The 19,328-nt window shown below is 43.1% G+C and overlaps 1 protein-coding gene across 2 annotated transcripts in view; it reads left to right on the forward strand.

The window, feature by feature from the left end:
* LOC106579978 (multiple epidermal growth factor-like domains protein 9) overlaps positions 1–19,328 on the forward strand; it is a 36,160-nt gene that overhangs the window by 1,102 nt on the left and 15,730 nt on the right. For both annotated transcript variants that reach the window (XM_082966254.1, XM_014160459.3), the window contains exon 2: positions 17,839–18,037. In XM_082966254.1, coding sequence (XP_082822380.1) covers positions 17,839–18,037 — 199 coding nt within the window. The remainder of the gene's footprint in view (positions 1–17,838; positions 18,038–19,328) is intronic.

Consider the following 19,328-nt stretch of genomic DNA (forward strand, 5'->3'; position numbering starts at 1 on the left):
ATGAATTAGGACATACTGGTTCCAGAGTAGTATTACTATAGGCTACGTTTGGCGCTCCCAGAGATGGTGGGGCCTTTATTAGGTAGGCTATGTATGTGACATGCATAAGTGTGTCAGATATTATGGTGATTGCATGGGAGGGGGGAGGGTGTTTATCCCTTGTTTTTATTCATCCATCCACACAGACTTCTCCACGTCTGCATATAATTGCCACCATGATATGGTTTATTTTTCCTACAAGCAGACAACACGTGTCCGTTTGGACAGTGGTTTGATCCCCGTGGCCTTTGTCTATTTAACATCCTTAGACCGATGGGGGACGGGAATGTTACCCCACATCCAATCAAAACGAGCAGACCAAGACATGAATGAGCCAGCACTGTTACAACCTTAGCGGTTTATGTTGTCTCCCACCTCCCTCGTCTCTGGCCCCGCTGTTCTGCGGTTCAAGTACTGCATGACGATAAACGTTCCCACAGTCCCTTCCAATGTAGAGTTTGGGGTGAGCAACACTCGAAAGTCTACACACCCCTTCCACATTCTTCACATTTTGCTGCCTTAAAATTGAATGTAAAAAGGGATTAAATGTGATTTCCCCCCCCCCCCCCCCCCCCCCAGATGTACACTTCCTAATCCACATTTTCAAAAAGAAAGAACAATTATATAAAAATGTCCTAATTACTAAGAAATACCAAATTAGAATATATTGATTGCAGCTGTGAATCATTTTGAATAAGATTCTACCAACCTAGGACAACTCTTAGGGAATTTATTTTTTTAAGCAGATTTAAAATCAGGATGGAGACGTGACCATTCAGGAACACTCAACACCTCTTGGAAATCCATTCTGGAATTGCCCAAACTCTATCCTTGGGTTAGGTTTTCAGAAGACTGGGTGGATTTTCTTATGCTCCTTTCATATTTATTTTGATCCTAACAAACTCCCCAGTCCTTTCCGGTGACAAGCCTACCCATAACATGATGCTGGCACCACAATACTTGAAAATACAAAGACATCAACAACATGGATTACAGGCAACATCCGCATCGAGCTAAAGGCTAGAGCTGACGCTTTCAAGGCGCAGGACACTAATCCAGATGCTTATAAGAATGCCCACAGATTAACCATTAAACAGGCAAAGCATCAATACAGGACTTAGATTGAATCCTACTACACTGGCTGTGACACTCGTCAGATGTGGCAGGGCTTGGAAAATACTACGGACTACAAAGGGAAACCCAGCCGTGAAATGCCCAGTGACGCGAGCCTACCAGACGAGCTAAATGCCTTTTATGCTCGCTTTCGAGGCAAGAAACACTGAAGCATGCATGAGAGCACCAGCTGTTCTGGACGACTGTGTGATCACGCTCTCTGTAGCCCATATGAGCAAGACCTTTAAACAGGTCAACATTCACAAAGCCGCGGGTCCAGACGGATTACCAGGACGTGTACTCAAAGCATGCCCTGACCAACTGGCAAGTGTCTTCACTGACATTTTAAACTTCTCCCTGACTGAGTCTGTAATACCTGCATGTTTTAAACAAACCACCATAGTCCCTGTGCCCACTAAGCTAAGGACCCTGGGACCAAACACCTCCCTCTGCAACTGGATCCTGGACTTCCTGACGGACCGCCCCCAGGTGGTAAGGGTTGGCAACAAAACATCTGCCACACTGATCCTCAACACTGGGGCCCCTCAGGGGTGCGTGCTTAGTCCCATCCTGCACTCCCTGTTCACCCATCACTCCGTGGCCAAGCACAACTCAAACACCATCATTAAGTTTGCTGACGAAACAACAGTGGTAGGCCTGATCACCGACAACGATGAGACCGCCTATAGGGAGATGGTCAGAGACCTGGCTGTGTGGTGCCAGGACAACAACCTCTCCCTCAATGTGAGCAACACAAAGGAGCTGATCGTGGACTACAGGAAAAGGAGGGCTGAACAGGCCCCATTAACATTGACGGGGCTGAAGTGGAGCGGGTCGAGAGTTTCAAGTTCCTTGGTGTCCACATCTACAGCTACACCATCGAGAGCATCCTGACCGGTTGCATCACCTCCTGGTATGGCAACTGCTCGGTATCTGACTGTAAGGCGCGTACGGCCCAGTACATCACTGGGGCCAAGCTTCCTGACATCCAGGACCTACAGTTGAAGTGGGAAGTTTACATACACCTTAGCCAAATACATTTAAACTCAGTTTTTTACAATTCCTGACATTTAATCCTAGTAAAAATCCCCTTACTTAGGTCAGTTAGGATCACCACTTTATTTTAATAATGTGAAATGTCAGAATTATAGTAAACAGAATGATTTATTTCAGCTTTTATTTATTTCATCACATACCAAGTGGGTCAGAAGTACATGCACTCAATTAGTATTTGGTAGCATTGTTTAAATTGTTTAATTTGGGTCAAACATTTCGGGTAGCCTTCCACAAGCTTCCCACAATACGTTGGGTGAATTTTGGCCCATTCCTCCTGACAGAGCTGGTGTAACGGAGTCAGGTTTGTAGGCCTCCTTCGTTTTTGATTTGTTTTATAATTATTTTTCACTTTAGTTTATTTAGTAAATATTTTCTTATCTATTTCTTGAACTGCATTGTTGGTTAAGGGCTTGTAAGTAAGCATTTCACGGTAAACACCTGTTGTATTTGGTTTGAACATTGTATTCATTCCACATTACTGACCTGTATGAAAGTGAAAGGAAGGAACTTGTGTTTAAAAAATCCCCTCCAAATCATCCATTCTGTTTGCAACAAGGCCGTTAAGTAAAGCTTATTACATGCTCTACGCAGACGGGAGATTCGCAGTGTTGCAATGTCTTTTTTTGTCACAAAAGGGGCAGCTTCTTGTAATACGCATCACCTATTGTGAAATGGTAGAACCTGCTGTAGCTAACTAGCTAGCCATGTGTTTTTTTTTTTCTCCATGACCAAAACATGATGACCTCAACGCTAGGGTGCGATGAGCCAAGTAAAGCCCCCCAGGCCAAACCCTCCCCGGGGAATGAACCCGGGTCTGTAATAATTCCTCTAGCACTGCAATACAGTGCCTTAGACCGCTGCACCACTCGGGAGGCCAGTGCATATTTTTCTATTATAAATCTGACTATTTCACATGCAGATGTGGGAAAAGGCTATCTAGCTTGCTATGTTTTTAGCCAGGCTAAAGCCAGCTAGCCAGGCTGCGAGCTAACTACTACCAAATATTTTTATAACTAACCCAAGATAGACCACAGCCTATTGTTTCCAAATGAATCATAATGCGCAGAAGAAGGGAGGTGGGCAGAGCCAAGCATGAGCTAGCGAGATGGTATTGGCGTGTTCTAGCATGTACAGTGCCTTCAGAAAATATTCATATCAATTGACTTATTCCACATTATGTTGTGTTACAGCCTTAATTCAAAATGTATTAAATATCCATTTCTGAACACGTCGTGGATCTACATTTACATTTAAATGTGTCCACTATGTCCACATTGTGTCCATTCCCGCACAATATTCAAATGCCAGTATGCGTTCTACAATGGTGGAATAAGCCAAACTATGATAATAACAAAACAGCTTATGGCAGTAGCTACCTACTGTAGCTAAGTAGCCAGCTAACCTCTGTAGCTAGCCAGCAAGCTAATATAGCAAGCAACGTCGCCCACTGTATGCGCTTTCAGTAGCCTGATTGCACCCAGACTGAGGAGAAATCCGCACACAATGCACCCTGACCACAGACAGATCTGAACACAATCAGACCACAAAGCGACTTTTGTCTTTTCAATGCGAGATTCATATTCTGATAGCAGAAGTCGCATGTAAGTGTCAAGTGTAGACACGACCATTGGAACCTTCTAGCATGTACAGTGCCTTCAGAAAGTATTCATACCCCTTGAGTTATTCCACATTTGTTGTGTTAGTCTGAATTCAAAATGTATAAAATATTTTTTCTCATCCATCTACACACGATACCCCTTAATGACAAAGTGAAAACATGTTTTTAGACATTTTTGCAAATTTATTGAAAATGATATACCGAAATATATCATTTGCATAAGTAACAAAGTCGCTTGTGGTCTGTGTGTTCAGAACAGTCTGACCACTTCAGGAGGTGGTCAGGGTGAACCACAGGAGGCTGCTGAGGGGAGGAAGGCTCATAATAATGGCCGGAATGGAGCAAATGGAATGGAATCAAACACCTGGAAACCATGTGTTTGATGTATTTGATACCATTCCACTGATTCCACTCCAGTCATTAACACAAGCACACACTCTCCAATTAAGGTGCCACCAACCTCCTGTGATTTGCACATTCTTAAAAAAATTTGTCAAGTTGGTTGCTGTTTTATTTATTTATTTCTTTCACCTTTATTTAACCAGGTAGGCAAGTTGAGAACAAGTTCTCATTTACAATTGCGACCTGGCCAAGATAAAGCAAAGCAGTTCGACAACATACAAAAACACAGAGTTACACATGGAGTAAAACAACATACAATCAATGATGCAGTAGAAAAAAATAAAAAAATAAAATAAGATTATATACAATGTGAGCAAATGATGTGAGATAAGGGAGGTAAAGGCAAAAAAATGCCATGGTGGCAAAGTAAATAAAGTATAGCAAGAAAAACACTGGAATGGTAGATTTGTAGTTTGAAGAAAGTTCAGAGATAAAATATAAATAATATGGTGCAAAGGAGCAAAATAAATAAAATAAATAAATACAGTAGGGGAAGAGGTAGTAGTTTGGGCTAAATTATAGATGGGCTATGTACAGGTGCAGTGATCTGTGAGCTGCTCTGACAGCTGGTGCTTAAAGCTAGTGAGGGAGATAAGTGTTTCCAGTTTCAGAGATTTTTGTAGTTCGTTCCAGTCATGGCAGCAGAGAACTGGAAGGAGAGACGACCAAAGGAGGAGTTGGCTTTAGGGGTGACCAGAGAGATATACCTGCTGGAGCGCGTGCTACAGGTGGGTGCTGCTATGGTGACCAGTGAGCGGGAGGGGGCACCTAGCAGGGCGGGACCTGGAGCCAATGTGTTTGGCGACGATTATGAAGCGAAGGCCAGCCAACGAGAGCGTACAGGTCGCAGTGGTGGGTAGTATATGGGGCTTTGGTGACAAAACGGATGGCACTGTGATAGACTGCATCCAGCATGTTGAGTAGGGTATTGGAAGCTATTTTGTAAATGACATCGCCGAAGTCGAGGATTGGTAGGATGGTCAGTTTTACGAGGGTATGTTTGGCAGCATGAGTGAAGGATGCTTTGTTGCGAAATAGGAAGCCAATTCGAGATTTCACTTTGGATTAGAGATGATTGATGTGAGTCTGGAAGGAGAGTTTAGTCTAACCAGACACCTAGGTATTTGTAGTTGTCCACAAATTCTAAGTTAGAACCGTCCAGAGAAGTGATGCTGGACAGGCGGGCAGGTGCAGGCAGCGATCGGTTGAAGAGCATGCATTTAGTTTTACTTGTGTTTAGGAGCAGTTGGAGACCACGGAAGGAGAGTTGAATGGCATTGAAGCTCGTCTGGAGGGTTGTTAACACAGTGTCCAAAGAAGGGCCAGAAGTGTACAGAATGGTGTCGTCTGCGTAGAGGTGGATCAGAGATTCACCAGCAGCAAGAGCGACATCATTTATGTATACAGAGAAAAGAGTTGGCCCAAGAATTGAACCCTGTGGTACCCCCATAGAGACTGCCAGAGGTCCAGACAGTAGGCCCTCCGATTTGACACACTGAACTCTGTCAGAGAAGTAGTTGGTGAACCAGGCGACGCAATCGTTTGAGAAACCAAGGCTACTGAGTCTGCCGATGAGGATGTGGTGATTAACAGAGTCAAAAGCTTTGGCCAGGTCAATGAATACGGCAGCACAGTATTGTTTCTTATCGATGGCGGTTACGATGTCGTTTAGGACCTTGAGCGTGGCTGAGGTGCACCCATGACCAGCTCTGAAACCAGATTGCATAGCGGAGAGGGTGCGGTGGGATTCGAAATGGTCGGTAATCTGTTTGTTAACTTGGCTTTCGAAGACCTTAGAAAGGCAGGGTAGGATGGATATAGGTCTGTAGCAATTTGGGTCAAGAGTGTCACCTCCTTTGAAGAGGGGGATGACAGCAGCTGCTTTCCAATCTATGGGAATCTCAGACGACACGAAAGAGAGGTTGAACAGGCTAGTAATAGGGGTTGCAATAATTTCGGCAGATAATTTTAGAAAGAAAGGGTCCAGATTGTCAAGCCCAGCTGATTTGTAGGGGTCCAGATTTTGCAGCTCTTTCAGAACATCAGCTGAATGGATTTGGGAGAAGGAGAAATGGGGGAGGCTTGGGCGAGTAGCTGTGGGGGGTGCAGTGCTGTTGAATGCAGTAGGGGTAGTTAGGTGGAAAGCATGGCCAGCCGTAGAAAAATGCTTGTTGAAATTCTCAATTATAGTGGGCTTATCGGTGGTGACAGAGTTTCCTATCCTCAGTGCAGTGGGCAGTTGGGAGGAGGTGTTCTTATTCTCCTGGGACATTGTAAAGTCCATGAACTTTTTAGAGTTGGAGTTGCACGAAGCGAATTTCTGTTTGAAAAAGCTAGCCTTGGCGTTTCTAACTGCCTGTGTGTATTGGTTTCTAACTTCCCTAAAAAGTTGCATATCGCGGGGGCAGTTCGATGCTAATGCAGAACGCCACAGGATATTTTTGTGTTGGTTAAGGGCAGTCAGGTCTGGGGAGAACCAAGGGCTATATCTGTTCCTGGTTCTAAATTTCTTGAAAGGGGCATGCTTATTTAAGATGGAGAGGAAGGCATTTTAAAAAAAATAACCAGGCATCCTCTACTGATGGGATGAGGTCAATATCCTTCCAGGATACCAGGGCTAGACGGTCATTTTCAAGTCTTGCCATAGATTTTTAAACCGATTTAAGTCAAAACTGTAACTAGGCCACTCAGGAACATTTTAATGTGGTCTTGGTAAGCAACTCCAGCAGTAGAGGCTGGTGGGAGGAGCTATAGGAGGACGAGCTCATAGTAATGGCTGGAATGGAATAAATCGAACGGTATCAAACACATGGAAAACACTTTTGACTCCATTCCATTTATTCCATTTCAGTCATTACAATGAGCACGTCCTCTTATAGCTCCTCCCACCAGCCTCCACTGAACTGTAGTGTCTATTTGGCCTTGTGTTTTGGGTTATTGTCTTGCTGAAAGGAGAATTCAGCTCCCAGTGTCTGGTGGAAAGCAGACTGAACCAGGTTTTCCTCTAGGATTTTGCCTGTACTTAGCACCATTCGGTTTCTTTTTTATCCTGAAAAACTCCTTAAAGATTACAAGCATACCCATAACTTAATGCAGCCACCACTATGCTTGAAAGTGAAGAGTGGTACTCAGTAATGTGTTGTATTGGATTTGCCCCAAACATAATACTTTGTATTCAGGACAAAAAGTTAATTGCTTTGCTACATTTTTTTCAGTATTACTTTAGTGCCTTGTTGCAAACAGGATGCATGGTTTGGAGTATTTTTTTTATTCTGTACAGGCTTCCTTTTCACTCTGCCAACTAGGTTAGTATTGCGGAGAACTACAATGTTGTTGATCCATTCTCAGTTTTATCCTTTCACAGCTATTCAATTTTAAAGTCACTATTGGCCTCATGGTGTAATTCCTGAGCGGTTTCCTTCCTCTCCGGCAACTGAGTTAGGGAGGACACCTGTATTTTTGTAGTGACTGGGTGTATTCATACATATCCCCACCGCAACCACAGGCAGGTTCAACACACCTATGTTTGTTGTTGTTGAATGCTGTCGAACGCCGAAACTGAAACCGGAACTAAAGACCTCGGTTTAAAAGCTGACAGTGTTTTTATATACTGTTATTTTATTTTGAATCCCGCGGCTGTGTTGGGATAAATTGCTGTGAGTGCTGCTATCTGTCCCGGGGTCCTGCCAGATTCTGTATAGGGGGAGAGACGCAAAAGCCCAGCTAGCCTAGCTGGCTCGGCGGTCTCAAATGGAGGCCGCTATTGAACATTTCCAGCATTGCAGGAGCTGCGTTTACTTTGCTTTGTTCCGGGAGAATGTGGACCACGCTGACTTTCAATGTAGCAACTGCTTGCTTGCGGAGGACTACAGGAGTGAAGTAGCTACTTTTAGCAAGCAAGTAGCAAACCTACATAAGCTACTGGGGAACCCACGCCCACCTACTTTTAAATTTTTCTTCCACCCCAGTAGCTGGATGCCGCTCTGGTCTGGTGGAAGTTTCGCCGCTGTGTCGGCTTTCCATAGCCGACTGGCCGTTGCAAAGCAGGGTTCCATCCCCGAAGGGGTCTCCCCCTTCCCTGGAGAATGGAGCTGATCTTGACCCAACCAACCAGCCATGTAGGAACATCACTCGCCGTGGAAGTCGAAGAAGGCGACCTCTGGCAATGGGGGTCTCCATGGAGATGTTGAGCCTGGAACTGACACAGACCAGAACCAGCTTTGCCGCCCTGGATCCAGAGGTACCTGCGTCTTTGTCCTCGGCTCTATCTCCCTCTCCGGTGGCTTCTATCTCGGGTTCAGATCCTCAGAGCTCCCAGTCTCACCAGACCGTGAGGCTACCTGAGAGACCGGCCCATTCAACATCACCAACTGTCATCATAGGCAGCTCTATGGTGAAAAACATCTCGGTCCCCAAGGCAAAAACCCTGTTCTACACAGGAGCACGAGAACAGGACATAACAAGGCTGCTTCCGACTGTTCTACCACAGATGCCGGGAGCTGACACTGTCGTAGACCATGTGGGGTCAAACGACATCAGGAGGGCTAGCTCAGAACATTTGAAAATTGAATTTAAAAAAATGATTTTAGCATTAAAATACTAAAAAAAAACGGCCAATAATTTCAGGTCCAGTACTATCGTTGGGCCGCGGGTGTGAAAGATTCAGTAGACTGCTGGATTACACATCTTGCTAAAAGACTACTGTAGCTCTGCTGGAGTCACTTTTATTGACACTTTCTGGAAACGGAAGATGCTCTACAGGAATGACGGAGTCCATCCAAATCATCTTGGCTCCTGGACTCTGTCCATGCATTTCAAGGCTACGTTGAAACAATGACTGGTAAATGATCCAAGACCAGCTCAGTTAATCCCTACCATTGTGACAATGAGTCATCATAATGCTGCATCAAATGTACATGATCTTAGGGGCATTGGCGAACACAAATGTAGGTAATTTAATTTATGTACCCTTAATTTCACCGAATACATCTGTTTATCCTACAGCTATTGTAAGCAGTAATCATGAGCCTATAAACCAGAGTTACACTGTTAGCACTGAGGCGGTGTGCAATATTAGGAAGACCACTTTATGCAGCTCACCCTGCACTATCAGCTCCAATGTAAATAACATGAGTAAGTCTACCTCTGATAAGCTTCCCAGTAAAGCAACCCAGAAAAGTGCTAAAAATAGCCCATATTAACATATGTAGCCTAAGAAACAAGGTCCATGAAGTCAATAACTTGCTTGTAACAGATGACATTCATATTCCGATTATCTCTGAAACTCACTTAGATTATACCTTGGATGATAGTGGTAGCAATACATGGTTATAACATCTACCAAAAAGACAGAAATGCCAACGGAGGCGGTGTTGCGGTCTACAGTCGTGGCCAAAAGTTGAGAAAAACACAAATATACATTTTCAAAGTCTGCTGCCTCAGTTTGTATGATGGCAATTTGCATACACTCCAGAATGTTATGAAGAGTGATCAGATTAATTGCAATTAACTGCAAAGTCCCTCTTAGCCATGCAAATGAACTGAATCCCCAAAAAATATTTCCACTGCATTTCAGCCCTGCCACAAAAGGACCAGCTGACATCATGTCAGTGATTCTCTCGCTAACACAGGTGTGAGTGTTGACGAGGACAAGGCTGGACATCACTCTGTCATGCTGATTGAGTTTGAATAACAGACTGGAAGCTTCAAAATTAAGGTGGTGCTTGGAATCATTGTTCTTCCTCTGTCAACCATGGTTACCTGCAATCATTGCTTTGCACAAAAAGGGCTTCACAGGCAAGAATATTGCTGCCAGTAAGATTGCACCTAAATCATCCATTTATTGGATCATCAAGAACTTCAAGGAGAGAGGTTCAATTGTTGTGAAGAAGGCTTCAGGGCGCCCAAGAAAGTCCAGCAAGCGCCAGGACGTCTCCTAAAGTTGATTCAGCTGCGGGATCGGGGCACCACCAGTACAGAGCTTGCTCAGGAATGGCAGCAGGCAGGTGTGAGTTCATCTGCACGCACAGTGAGGCGAAGACTTTTGGAGGATGGCCTGGTGTCAAGAAGGGCAGTAAAGAAGCCACTTCTCTCCAGGAAAAACATCAGGGACAGACTGATATTCTGCAAAAGGTACAGGGATTGGACTGCTGAGGACTGGGGTAAAGTCATTTTCTCTGATGAATCCCCTTTCCGATTGTTTGTGGCATCCGGAAAAAAAGCTTGTCCGGAAAAGACAAGGTGAGCGCTACCATCAGTCCTGTGTCATGCCAACAGTAAAGCATCCTGAGACCATTCATGTGTGGGGTTGCTTCTCAGCCAAGGGAGTGGGCTCAATCACAATTTTGCCTAAGAACACAGCCATGAATAAAGAATGGTACCAACACATCCTCCGAGAGCAACTTCTCCCAACCATCCAGGAACAGTTTGGTGACGAACAATGCCTTTTCCAGCATGATGGAGCACCTTCCCATAAGGCAAAAGTGATAACTAAGTGGCTTGGGAAACAAAACATCAATGTTTTGGGTCCATGGCCAGGAAACCCCCCAGACCTTAATCCCATTGAGAACTTGTGGTCCATCCTCAAGAGGCGGGTGGACAAACAAAATCCCCACAAATTCCAATCATTGATTATGCAAGAATGGGCTGCCATCAGTCGGGATGTGGCCCAGAAGTTAATTGACAGCATGTGTCATGATTGTGTGTAGAGAAGGACCAAGGCGCAGCGTGCTCTGAGTTCCACATTTTATTTTAGTGAAACTTTACAACTAACAACAAGGAAAAAAGAAACAACCAACAAACCGTGACGACAGAGGTGCAACATGCACTGACTCAAAATAAGATCCCACAAACAACAGGTGGGAAAAGGCTGCCTAAATATGATCCCCAATCAGAGACAACGAGATACAGCTGCCTGTGATTGGGAACCATACCAGGCCAACATAGAAATACAAAACTAGAGTACCCACGCTATTCACACCCTGACCTAACCAAAATATTGAATAAAAAGGATCTCTAAGGTCAGGGTGTGACAGCATACCAGGGCGGATTAGAGAGGTCTTGAAAAAGAAGGGTCAGCACTGCAAATATTGACTCTTTGCATCAACTTCATGTAATTGTCAATAAAAGCCTTTGACACTTAAGAAATGCTTGTAATTATACTTCAGTATTCCATAGTAACATCTGACAAAAATATCTAAAGACACTGAAGCAGCAAACTTTGTGGAAATTAATATTTGTGTCATTCTCAAAACTGTTGGCCACGACTGTATATTCAGAACCACATTCCTGTAAAGCTTACGATCTAATGTTAAATACTGTTGAAGTAATATGGCTACAGGTTCATCTGCCTCACCTAAAGCCCATTCTTGTGGGAAGCTGCTATAGACCACCAAGTTCTAACAGTCAGTATCTGTATAATATGTGTGAAATGCTTGATAATGTATGTGATATCAACAGAGACGTATATTTTCTGGGTGATTTAAAATATCAAGCTGCCCACACAGGAAGAAACTTCAAACTGTAACCAGTGCCTGCAACCTGGATCATGTTGTCAGTCAACCTACCAGGGTAGTTACAAACAGCACAGGAATTAAATCAGCAATCTATCGATCACATCTTTACTAACGCTGCAGATATTTGCTTTAAAGCAGTATCCAAATCCATAGGATGTAGTGATCACAATATAATAGCCATATCTAGGAAAACCAAAGTTCTAAATGCTGGGCCTAATATAGTGTATAATGTGGTGATTTTGTAGTGATGCATATGTTGATGATGTAAAGAATATTTGCTGGTCTGTGGTGTGTAATGAGGAGCAACCAGATGATGCACTTGACACATTTATGAAACTACTTATTCCAGTTACTAATAAGCACGCACCCATTAAGAAAATTACTGTAAAAACTGGTTAAATCCCCTTGGATTGATGAAGAATTGAAAAATTGTATGGTTGAGAGGGATGAGGCAAAAGGTATGGCAATTAAGTCTGGCAGCCCAACTGATTGGCAAACATACTGCAAATTAAGAAATCATGTGACTAAACTAAATAAAAATACTACACCTATGAAACAAAGAAATGATAGTAAAAATCTTTGGGGCACCTTAAATGACATTTTTGGGGAAAAAGCCAACTCGGCTCCTTCATTCATTGAATCAGATGGCTCATTCATTACAAATCCCACTGATATTGCAAACTACTTTAATGACTTTTTCATTGGCACGATAAGCAAACTTAGGGATGACATGCCAGCAACAAACGCTGACACCACACATCCAAGTATATCGGACCAAATTATGAAAGACAAGAATTGTACTTTTGAATTCCATAAAGTCAGTGTGGAAGAGGTGAAACAATTATTGTTGTCTATCAACAATAAGCCACTGGGGTCTGACAATCTGGATGGAAAATTACTGAGGATAATAGCAGACGATATTGCCACTCCTATTTGCCACATCTTCAATTTAAGCCTACTAGAGAGCGTGTGCCCTCAGGCCTGGAGGGAACCTAAAGTCATTCCGCTACACAAGAATAGTAAAGCCCCCTTTACTGGCTAAATAGCCGACTAATCAGCCTGTTACCAACCCTTAGTAAACGTCTGAAAAAAATTGTGTTTGACCAGATACAATGCTATTTTACAGTAAACAAATTGACAACAGAATTTCAGCATGCTTATAGGGAAGGACACTCAGCAAGCACAGCACTTACACAAATGACTGATGATTGGCTGAGAGATATTGATGATAAAATGATTGTGGGAGCTGTCTTGTTAGACTTCAGTGAAGCTTTTGACATTATTGATCATAGTCTGCTGCTGGGAAAACTTGTGTTATGGCTTTACACCCCCTGCTATAATGTGGATAAAGAGTTACTTGTCTAACAGAACACAGAGGGTGTTCTTTAACTTCTATGGGCTGCGGTACACACTATCAACAGCCAGTGAAATAGCATGGCGCGAAATACAAAACAGCAAAAATCTCAATTTCATTTTCTCAAACAATCAACTATTTTACACCATTTTAAAGATAAACTTCTCGTTAATCTAACCACATTGTCCGATTTCAAAAAGGCTTTACAGCGAAAGCATAAAATTAGATTATGTTAGGACATAAACTTCACAAGAAAAACTACACAGCCATTTTCCAAGCAAGGACATGCATCACAAAAACCAAAAATACAGCTAAAATATTCACTAACCTTTGATGATCTTCATCAGATGGCACTCATAGGACTTCATGTTACACAATACATGTATGTTTTGCTCGGTAAAGTTCATATTTATATCCAAAAACCCCATTTTACATTGGCGCGTGTTGTTCAGAAAATGTATTCCCACCAAAACTCCTGGTGAATGAGCACATCAATTTACAAAAATACTCATCATAAATGTTGATAAAATTTACAACAGTTATTGAAAGAATTTTATAGATATACTTGTCCTTAATGCAACCGCTGTGTCAGATTTTAAAATAGCTTTACGGAGAAAGCACATTTTTCACTATTCTGAGTACATAGCTCAACCATCAAAGCAAGCTATACAGATACCTGCCAAGTTCTGGGGTCAACTAAACTCAGAATTAGTATTATAAATATGCTCTTACCTTTGCTGATCTTTGTCAGAATGCACTCCCAGGACTCCTACTTCCACAATAAATGTTCTTTTTGTTTGAAATACTCCATATTTATGTCCAAATACCTCCGTTTTGTTCGTGCGTTCAGATCACTATCCAAAGGCATAATGCGCGAGCGTAAATCCAGACACAAAGTCAAATAGTTCCATTACCGTTCGTAGAAACATGTCAAACGTTGTTTACAATCAATCCTTAGGGTCTTTTTAACATAAAACGTCGATAATATTCCAACCGGACAATAGCGTATTCATTACAGAGGAAAAAGAAGGAGCGGCGCGCCAAACGTGCCCGCGCAGTAAACAACTCACTGGTCCCAGGCAGTCCACTCATTGACTGCGCTCCTATTTTCTGCCCAGTAACAGGAAAAGGATGAAACACGTTTCTAAAGGCTGTTGACAGCCAATGGAAGCCTTAGGAAGTGCAACGTGACCCCACAGACACTGTAGTTTCGATAGGGATTCAAAAGAAGAACTACAATTCTCAGATTTCCCACTTCCTGGTTGGATTTTTCTCAGGTTTTTGCCTGCCATATGAGTTCTGTTATACTCAGACATCATTCAAACAGTTTTAGAAACTTCAGAGTGTTTTCTATCTAAATCTACTAATAATATGCAAATATTTGACTCTGGGCCCGAGTATTAGGCAGTTTACTCTGGGCACGCTTTTCATCCGAAAATAAAAATACTGCCCCCTATACCTTAAAGTTAATGGAAGCCTCTCAAATATAATCTAGTTAGAATCAGGTAGCGTTTTAGGGCCATTGCTTTTTTTAATTTTTACTAACGACATGCCACTGACTTTGAGTAAAGCCAGAGTGTCTATGTATGAGGATGACTCAACACTATACACGTCAGCTACTACAGCGACTGAAATGACTGCAACACTCAACAAAGAGCTGCAGTTAGTTTCAGAGTGGGTGGCAAGTAATAAGTTAGCCCTAAATATTTATAAAACTAAAAGTATTGTATTTGGAACAAAACACTCACTAAACCTCAAATAAATCTTGTAATAAATCATGTGGAAATTGAGCGAGCAAGTTGAGAAGACTAAACTGCTTGGAGTAACCCTAGATTGTAAACTGTCATGGTCAAAACATATTGATGCAGTAGTAGCTAAGATGGGGAGAAGTCTGTCTATAATAAAGCGGTGATCTGCCTTCTTAACAACACTATCAACAAGGCAGGTCCTACAGGCCCTAGTTTTGTCGCACCTTGACTACTGTTCAGTCATGTGGTCAGGTGCCACAAAAAAGGACTTAGGGAAATTGCAATTGGTTCAGAACAGGGCATCCCTTGGATGCACACAGAGAGCTAATATTAATAATATGTAGGTCAATTTCTCCTGGCTGAAAGTGAAGGAAAGATTGACTTCATCACTACTTTTATTTACGAGAGGTATTGACATGTTGAATGCACCGAGCTGTCTCTCTAAACTACTGGCACACTGCCCGGACACCCATGCATACCCCACAAGACGTGCCACAAGAGGTCTCTTCACAGTCCCCAAGTCCAGAACAGACTATGGGAGGCACAAAGTACTACATAGAGCCATGACTACATGGAACTCTATTCCACATCAAGTAACTGACACAAGCAGTAAAATTTGATTTAAAAAACAGATTAAAAACACCTTATGGAACAGCGGGGACTGTGAAGCAACACAAACATTGGCACACACACATGTATACACACACAATATCATATGCACTATACATACACATGGATTTAGTACTGTAGATATGTGGTAGTGGTGGAGTAGGGGCCTGAGGGCACACAGTGTGTTGTGAAATCTGTGAATGTATTGTAATGTTTTTAAAATTGTATAAACTGCTTTAATTTTGATGGACCCCAGGAAGAGTAGCTGCTGATTTGGCAGCAGCTAATGGGGATCCATAATAAATACAAATACAACAATAATCCATCCAAAGTGTAATTAATAATGTAATCATGCTCTGAGGGATATTCAATGTTTTTTTTAAACACATCTACCAATAGGTGCCCTTCTTTGCAAGGTATTGGAAAACCTCCCTGGTCTTTGTGGTTGAATCTGTGTTTGAAATTCACTGCTCAACTGAGGGACCTTACAATTATTTGTATCTGTTTTGTACAGAGATGAGGTAGTCATTCAAAAATCATTTTGAAACACTATTGCACACAGAGTGAGTCCATGCAACTTATTATGTAAGTTGTTAAGCACATTTTTAGTCCTGGACTTATTTAGGCTTGCAAAGGGCATTAATACTTATTGACTCAAGACAAGTCATCTTTTCATTTTTAATTCATTTGTATTGAGTTCTAATGTTTCAACTGCGAAAGAAATGTATGCCAAAATCCATCCTTCTCTCACAGGGCTTCCTCTCATCACCATATTTGTTGGTAAGTGGAAATTTGTATTTTTTATTTTACCTTTATTTAACTAGGCAAGTCAGTTAAGAACAAATTCTTATTTTCAATGACGACCTAGGAACAGTGGGTTAACTGCCGTGTTCAGGGGCAGAACGACAGATTTTTACCTTGTCAGCTCGGGGATTCAATCTTGCAACCTTTCGGTTACTAGTCCAACGCATTAACCACTAGGCTACCTGCCACCCCTCTAAAAGTGCCAACTGGATGCTTCAAGTTTATACAGCTGGTGAAACATCTGGCTCATTGTTCGATCTGTGCAACTACTTAGCAATGGAAGGCAACTCTTCCTTGCCTTCCCAAAATCCCACTCCACCCATGTGCACGCACGTAGATCAGTGGAGTGAAGCTTGTAGTAGCCTTAATACAGCAAGACAATATGGCAAAGACACTTATTGGCCTAAGTTAAAAACTACAGGTTTGGGTCAAATCTAATACAACAGAGTGAAACCTTGTGCGTTCGTACGCCCAATCGAGCAAGATAGGCAGCTACACGGCCCAGGATCTCACACAGTCTGAGGGGTTGTGCAGGGAAGATGGCTTCATTGAACAAATAGAAAGCTGACAGTGCTCTCCAGGCTTGCATAACCATGCCCTTTCACTGTTACATAAAGCTGGAACAATGGCCAGAGATGGAGAGCGCTGATCTGAGGACGCTACTGTTGCAGAAAATGACATTAAATCCCCTCTAATGGCCATGCCGACGTCTGAGAAGACAGCACAACAAACGCACAACGATGTGTTCTGAATGTTTAGAGCAGTAATGTTGGACAAAAGTTACTATGTTAAGGTCAAACCCTTCCTATCTCACTGCACTGAAACATACAGTACTGTGCTAATAGCAAAACACAGCACAATACCATATTGGCTCATAGGACACACTGTTTTACTTCAACACCCATTTGTTTCAATTTCAACCTCCTATGTGGACTTGTAAGGACAAGCAACCTTGTCAACACACTATGGCTTTTCAACTGTTCGTTTGCTCTAGTCATGTGCATAATATGACACATATTCGGCAATTAACATTATTCCTCAAACCTTTTTTATTTTTTGTTCTCAGCTTTCAATCTACAGTATTGTATAATGGTTTACGGTATGAAAGAGTGCAGCCGCCCTGCCTCCCACATCATTCTTGTAAATTAGGCTGTGTGAGTAGCAGCAACCGGTCTCCTCTCCTGTAAGAACAGCCCACATGTGCTCAACAGCACACCAATAGCAGCCTGGTATTTCCTATGCATGTCATGAGGCAGTTTTTACTATTTCACATTTGTCTCCCGGGGAGAAACGCAATAGTCTCATGCGTCAACAGTCGGTCTCTATCCTACCTCCTCATTTTCTGCGCCCCCCCCCCCTGCCATCTCTCTCTTGGAAACAGACTGGAGAAAGGTGGAAGGAACACTCAGACTCCATGCTCATCATACCTGAGCTCAAATAAATAATACATGCCCACACAGCAGTGTCTACACGGTCATCCAAATCTGACACTTCTCATAGTATATGTGTGTGTGTACAGAATATCCTAGTGGTGCCGTATCATAACAATCTCCCCCTCTCTCTTCCTCTCTGTCCCTGCAGAGTCTCTGTGTAACTGCAGCAGCGAGGGTGTTCTAGACGTGGATGACTGTGACAAGAAAACAGGCCAGTGTGTCTGCATGCCAGGGTACGCTGGGCTGCTGTGTGAGTACTGTGAGGAAGGACACTTCACCAATGGCACCACCGGCTGCATGCCCTGCGGCTGTGACTCCTACGGCGCTGTCAACCACCTATGCGACAGGTAAGAGCACTGGCTTCCTCTGTGCACTAATGGCACTGGGAATTAAACACCATACATTCAGCAGAGCGTACTACCTACCAAACCAGAATCAATGTCCATATCTACTGCATCTTTTGGCGAAAGCTCAGGGAGATGTCGTTTTAGAAATCGCAATGTATAAAAACTGTTTGAATGACTGATTTTAGCAGACACTGTTGTGCATAAAAGATACTGCTCTGAAATATACATGAACTTGTCACACAGGATGTTGTAGAGTTAGAGCAGCTTCACATCTCTAGTGTTTATGATATACTGGAGCCATCTTGTGGAGTCATTCTCTTCCTGGTCTTGTTCAGCAGCCTGGCCGACCAGGCCACCATCCCCCTGGCCTTTGTAACGAGAGACAGTTGGTTCGCCAGACCTCGGTTGGTTCTCATATCCTGAGCTAAACAACGCACTGCCCCAGATACAGCCGTACAGTGTCAGAAAGAGTGTGACTTGGAGAGAGGCAGCTTGTTTGGCTTAGGAACACGCTAAAAATAGCTGTCGTGTTTTGGTTTCTGAACCGTTGAAAGGAATGTGTCTGGTCAGAATGCTGAGTGAACATCCTTGTGATGTTTCTAATGCCCAGTGGCAGTGAATCAACTGTCAACATACAGCAAGCAGGTAGATAACAGTTTGTTTTATTGTGCCAAATTAAGTTTATGACAAACATTTTGTACATTCATGTAGGAATGTACATGGGGCTCAAGCTGTAGGATTCAAATTCAGGGAGAAAACCTCATTCCCTCATTTACCACAAAAACTGAATGAGTAGAGTATAGATCCATTGAGGAGCAGGTGAAGGGGCAGCTAGGCCAGGGGGTTATTCTGAGGGCAGGAGCGTATGGCGTAGCCCTGCCCTCACGCAGTAACACTAGCCCACATAATATGATCCTGCTCAGACAGTCTGAGCCTACCCAGTGCTAACCCAGCTAGCGTAGCAGTGGTCTAACCCAAGCGAGGCCAGCTCTCACCCAGCGGGTAAGCACTGTGATTTATACAGATTAGCTGGCTCCCAGACCCCCCCCCCCAGCTTCCCTCATGCTTTAGAGCAGGGCTGCCCAACCCTCTTCCTGGAGATCTACTTTCCTGTAGGTTTTCAGTCCAACCCTAATTTAGCGTATCTGTTTCAGCTAGTTAAGGTCCTGTTCAGCAGCTAATTAGTAGAATCAGGTGTGTTAAATTAGGGTTGGACTGAAAACCCACAGGATGGTAGATCTCCAGGAAGAGGGTTGGGCAGCCCTGCTTTAGAGGATGCCTCTCATTTACT

The sequence above is a fragment of the Salmo salar genome, chromosome 20, assembly GCF_965601325.2.
Source record: "Salmo salar chromosome 20, fSalSal1, whole genome shotgun sequence".
NCBI classification, from domain to species: Eukaryota; Metazoa; Chordata; class Actinopteri; order Salmoniformes; family Salmonidae; genus Salmo; species Salmo salar.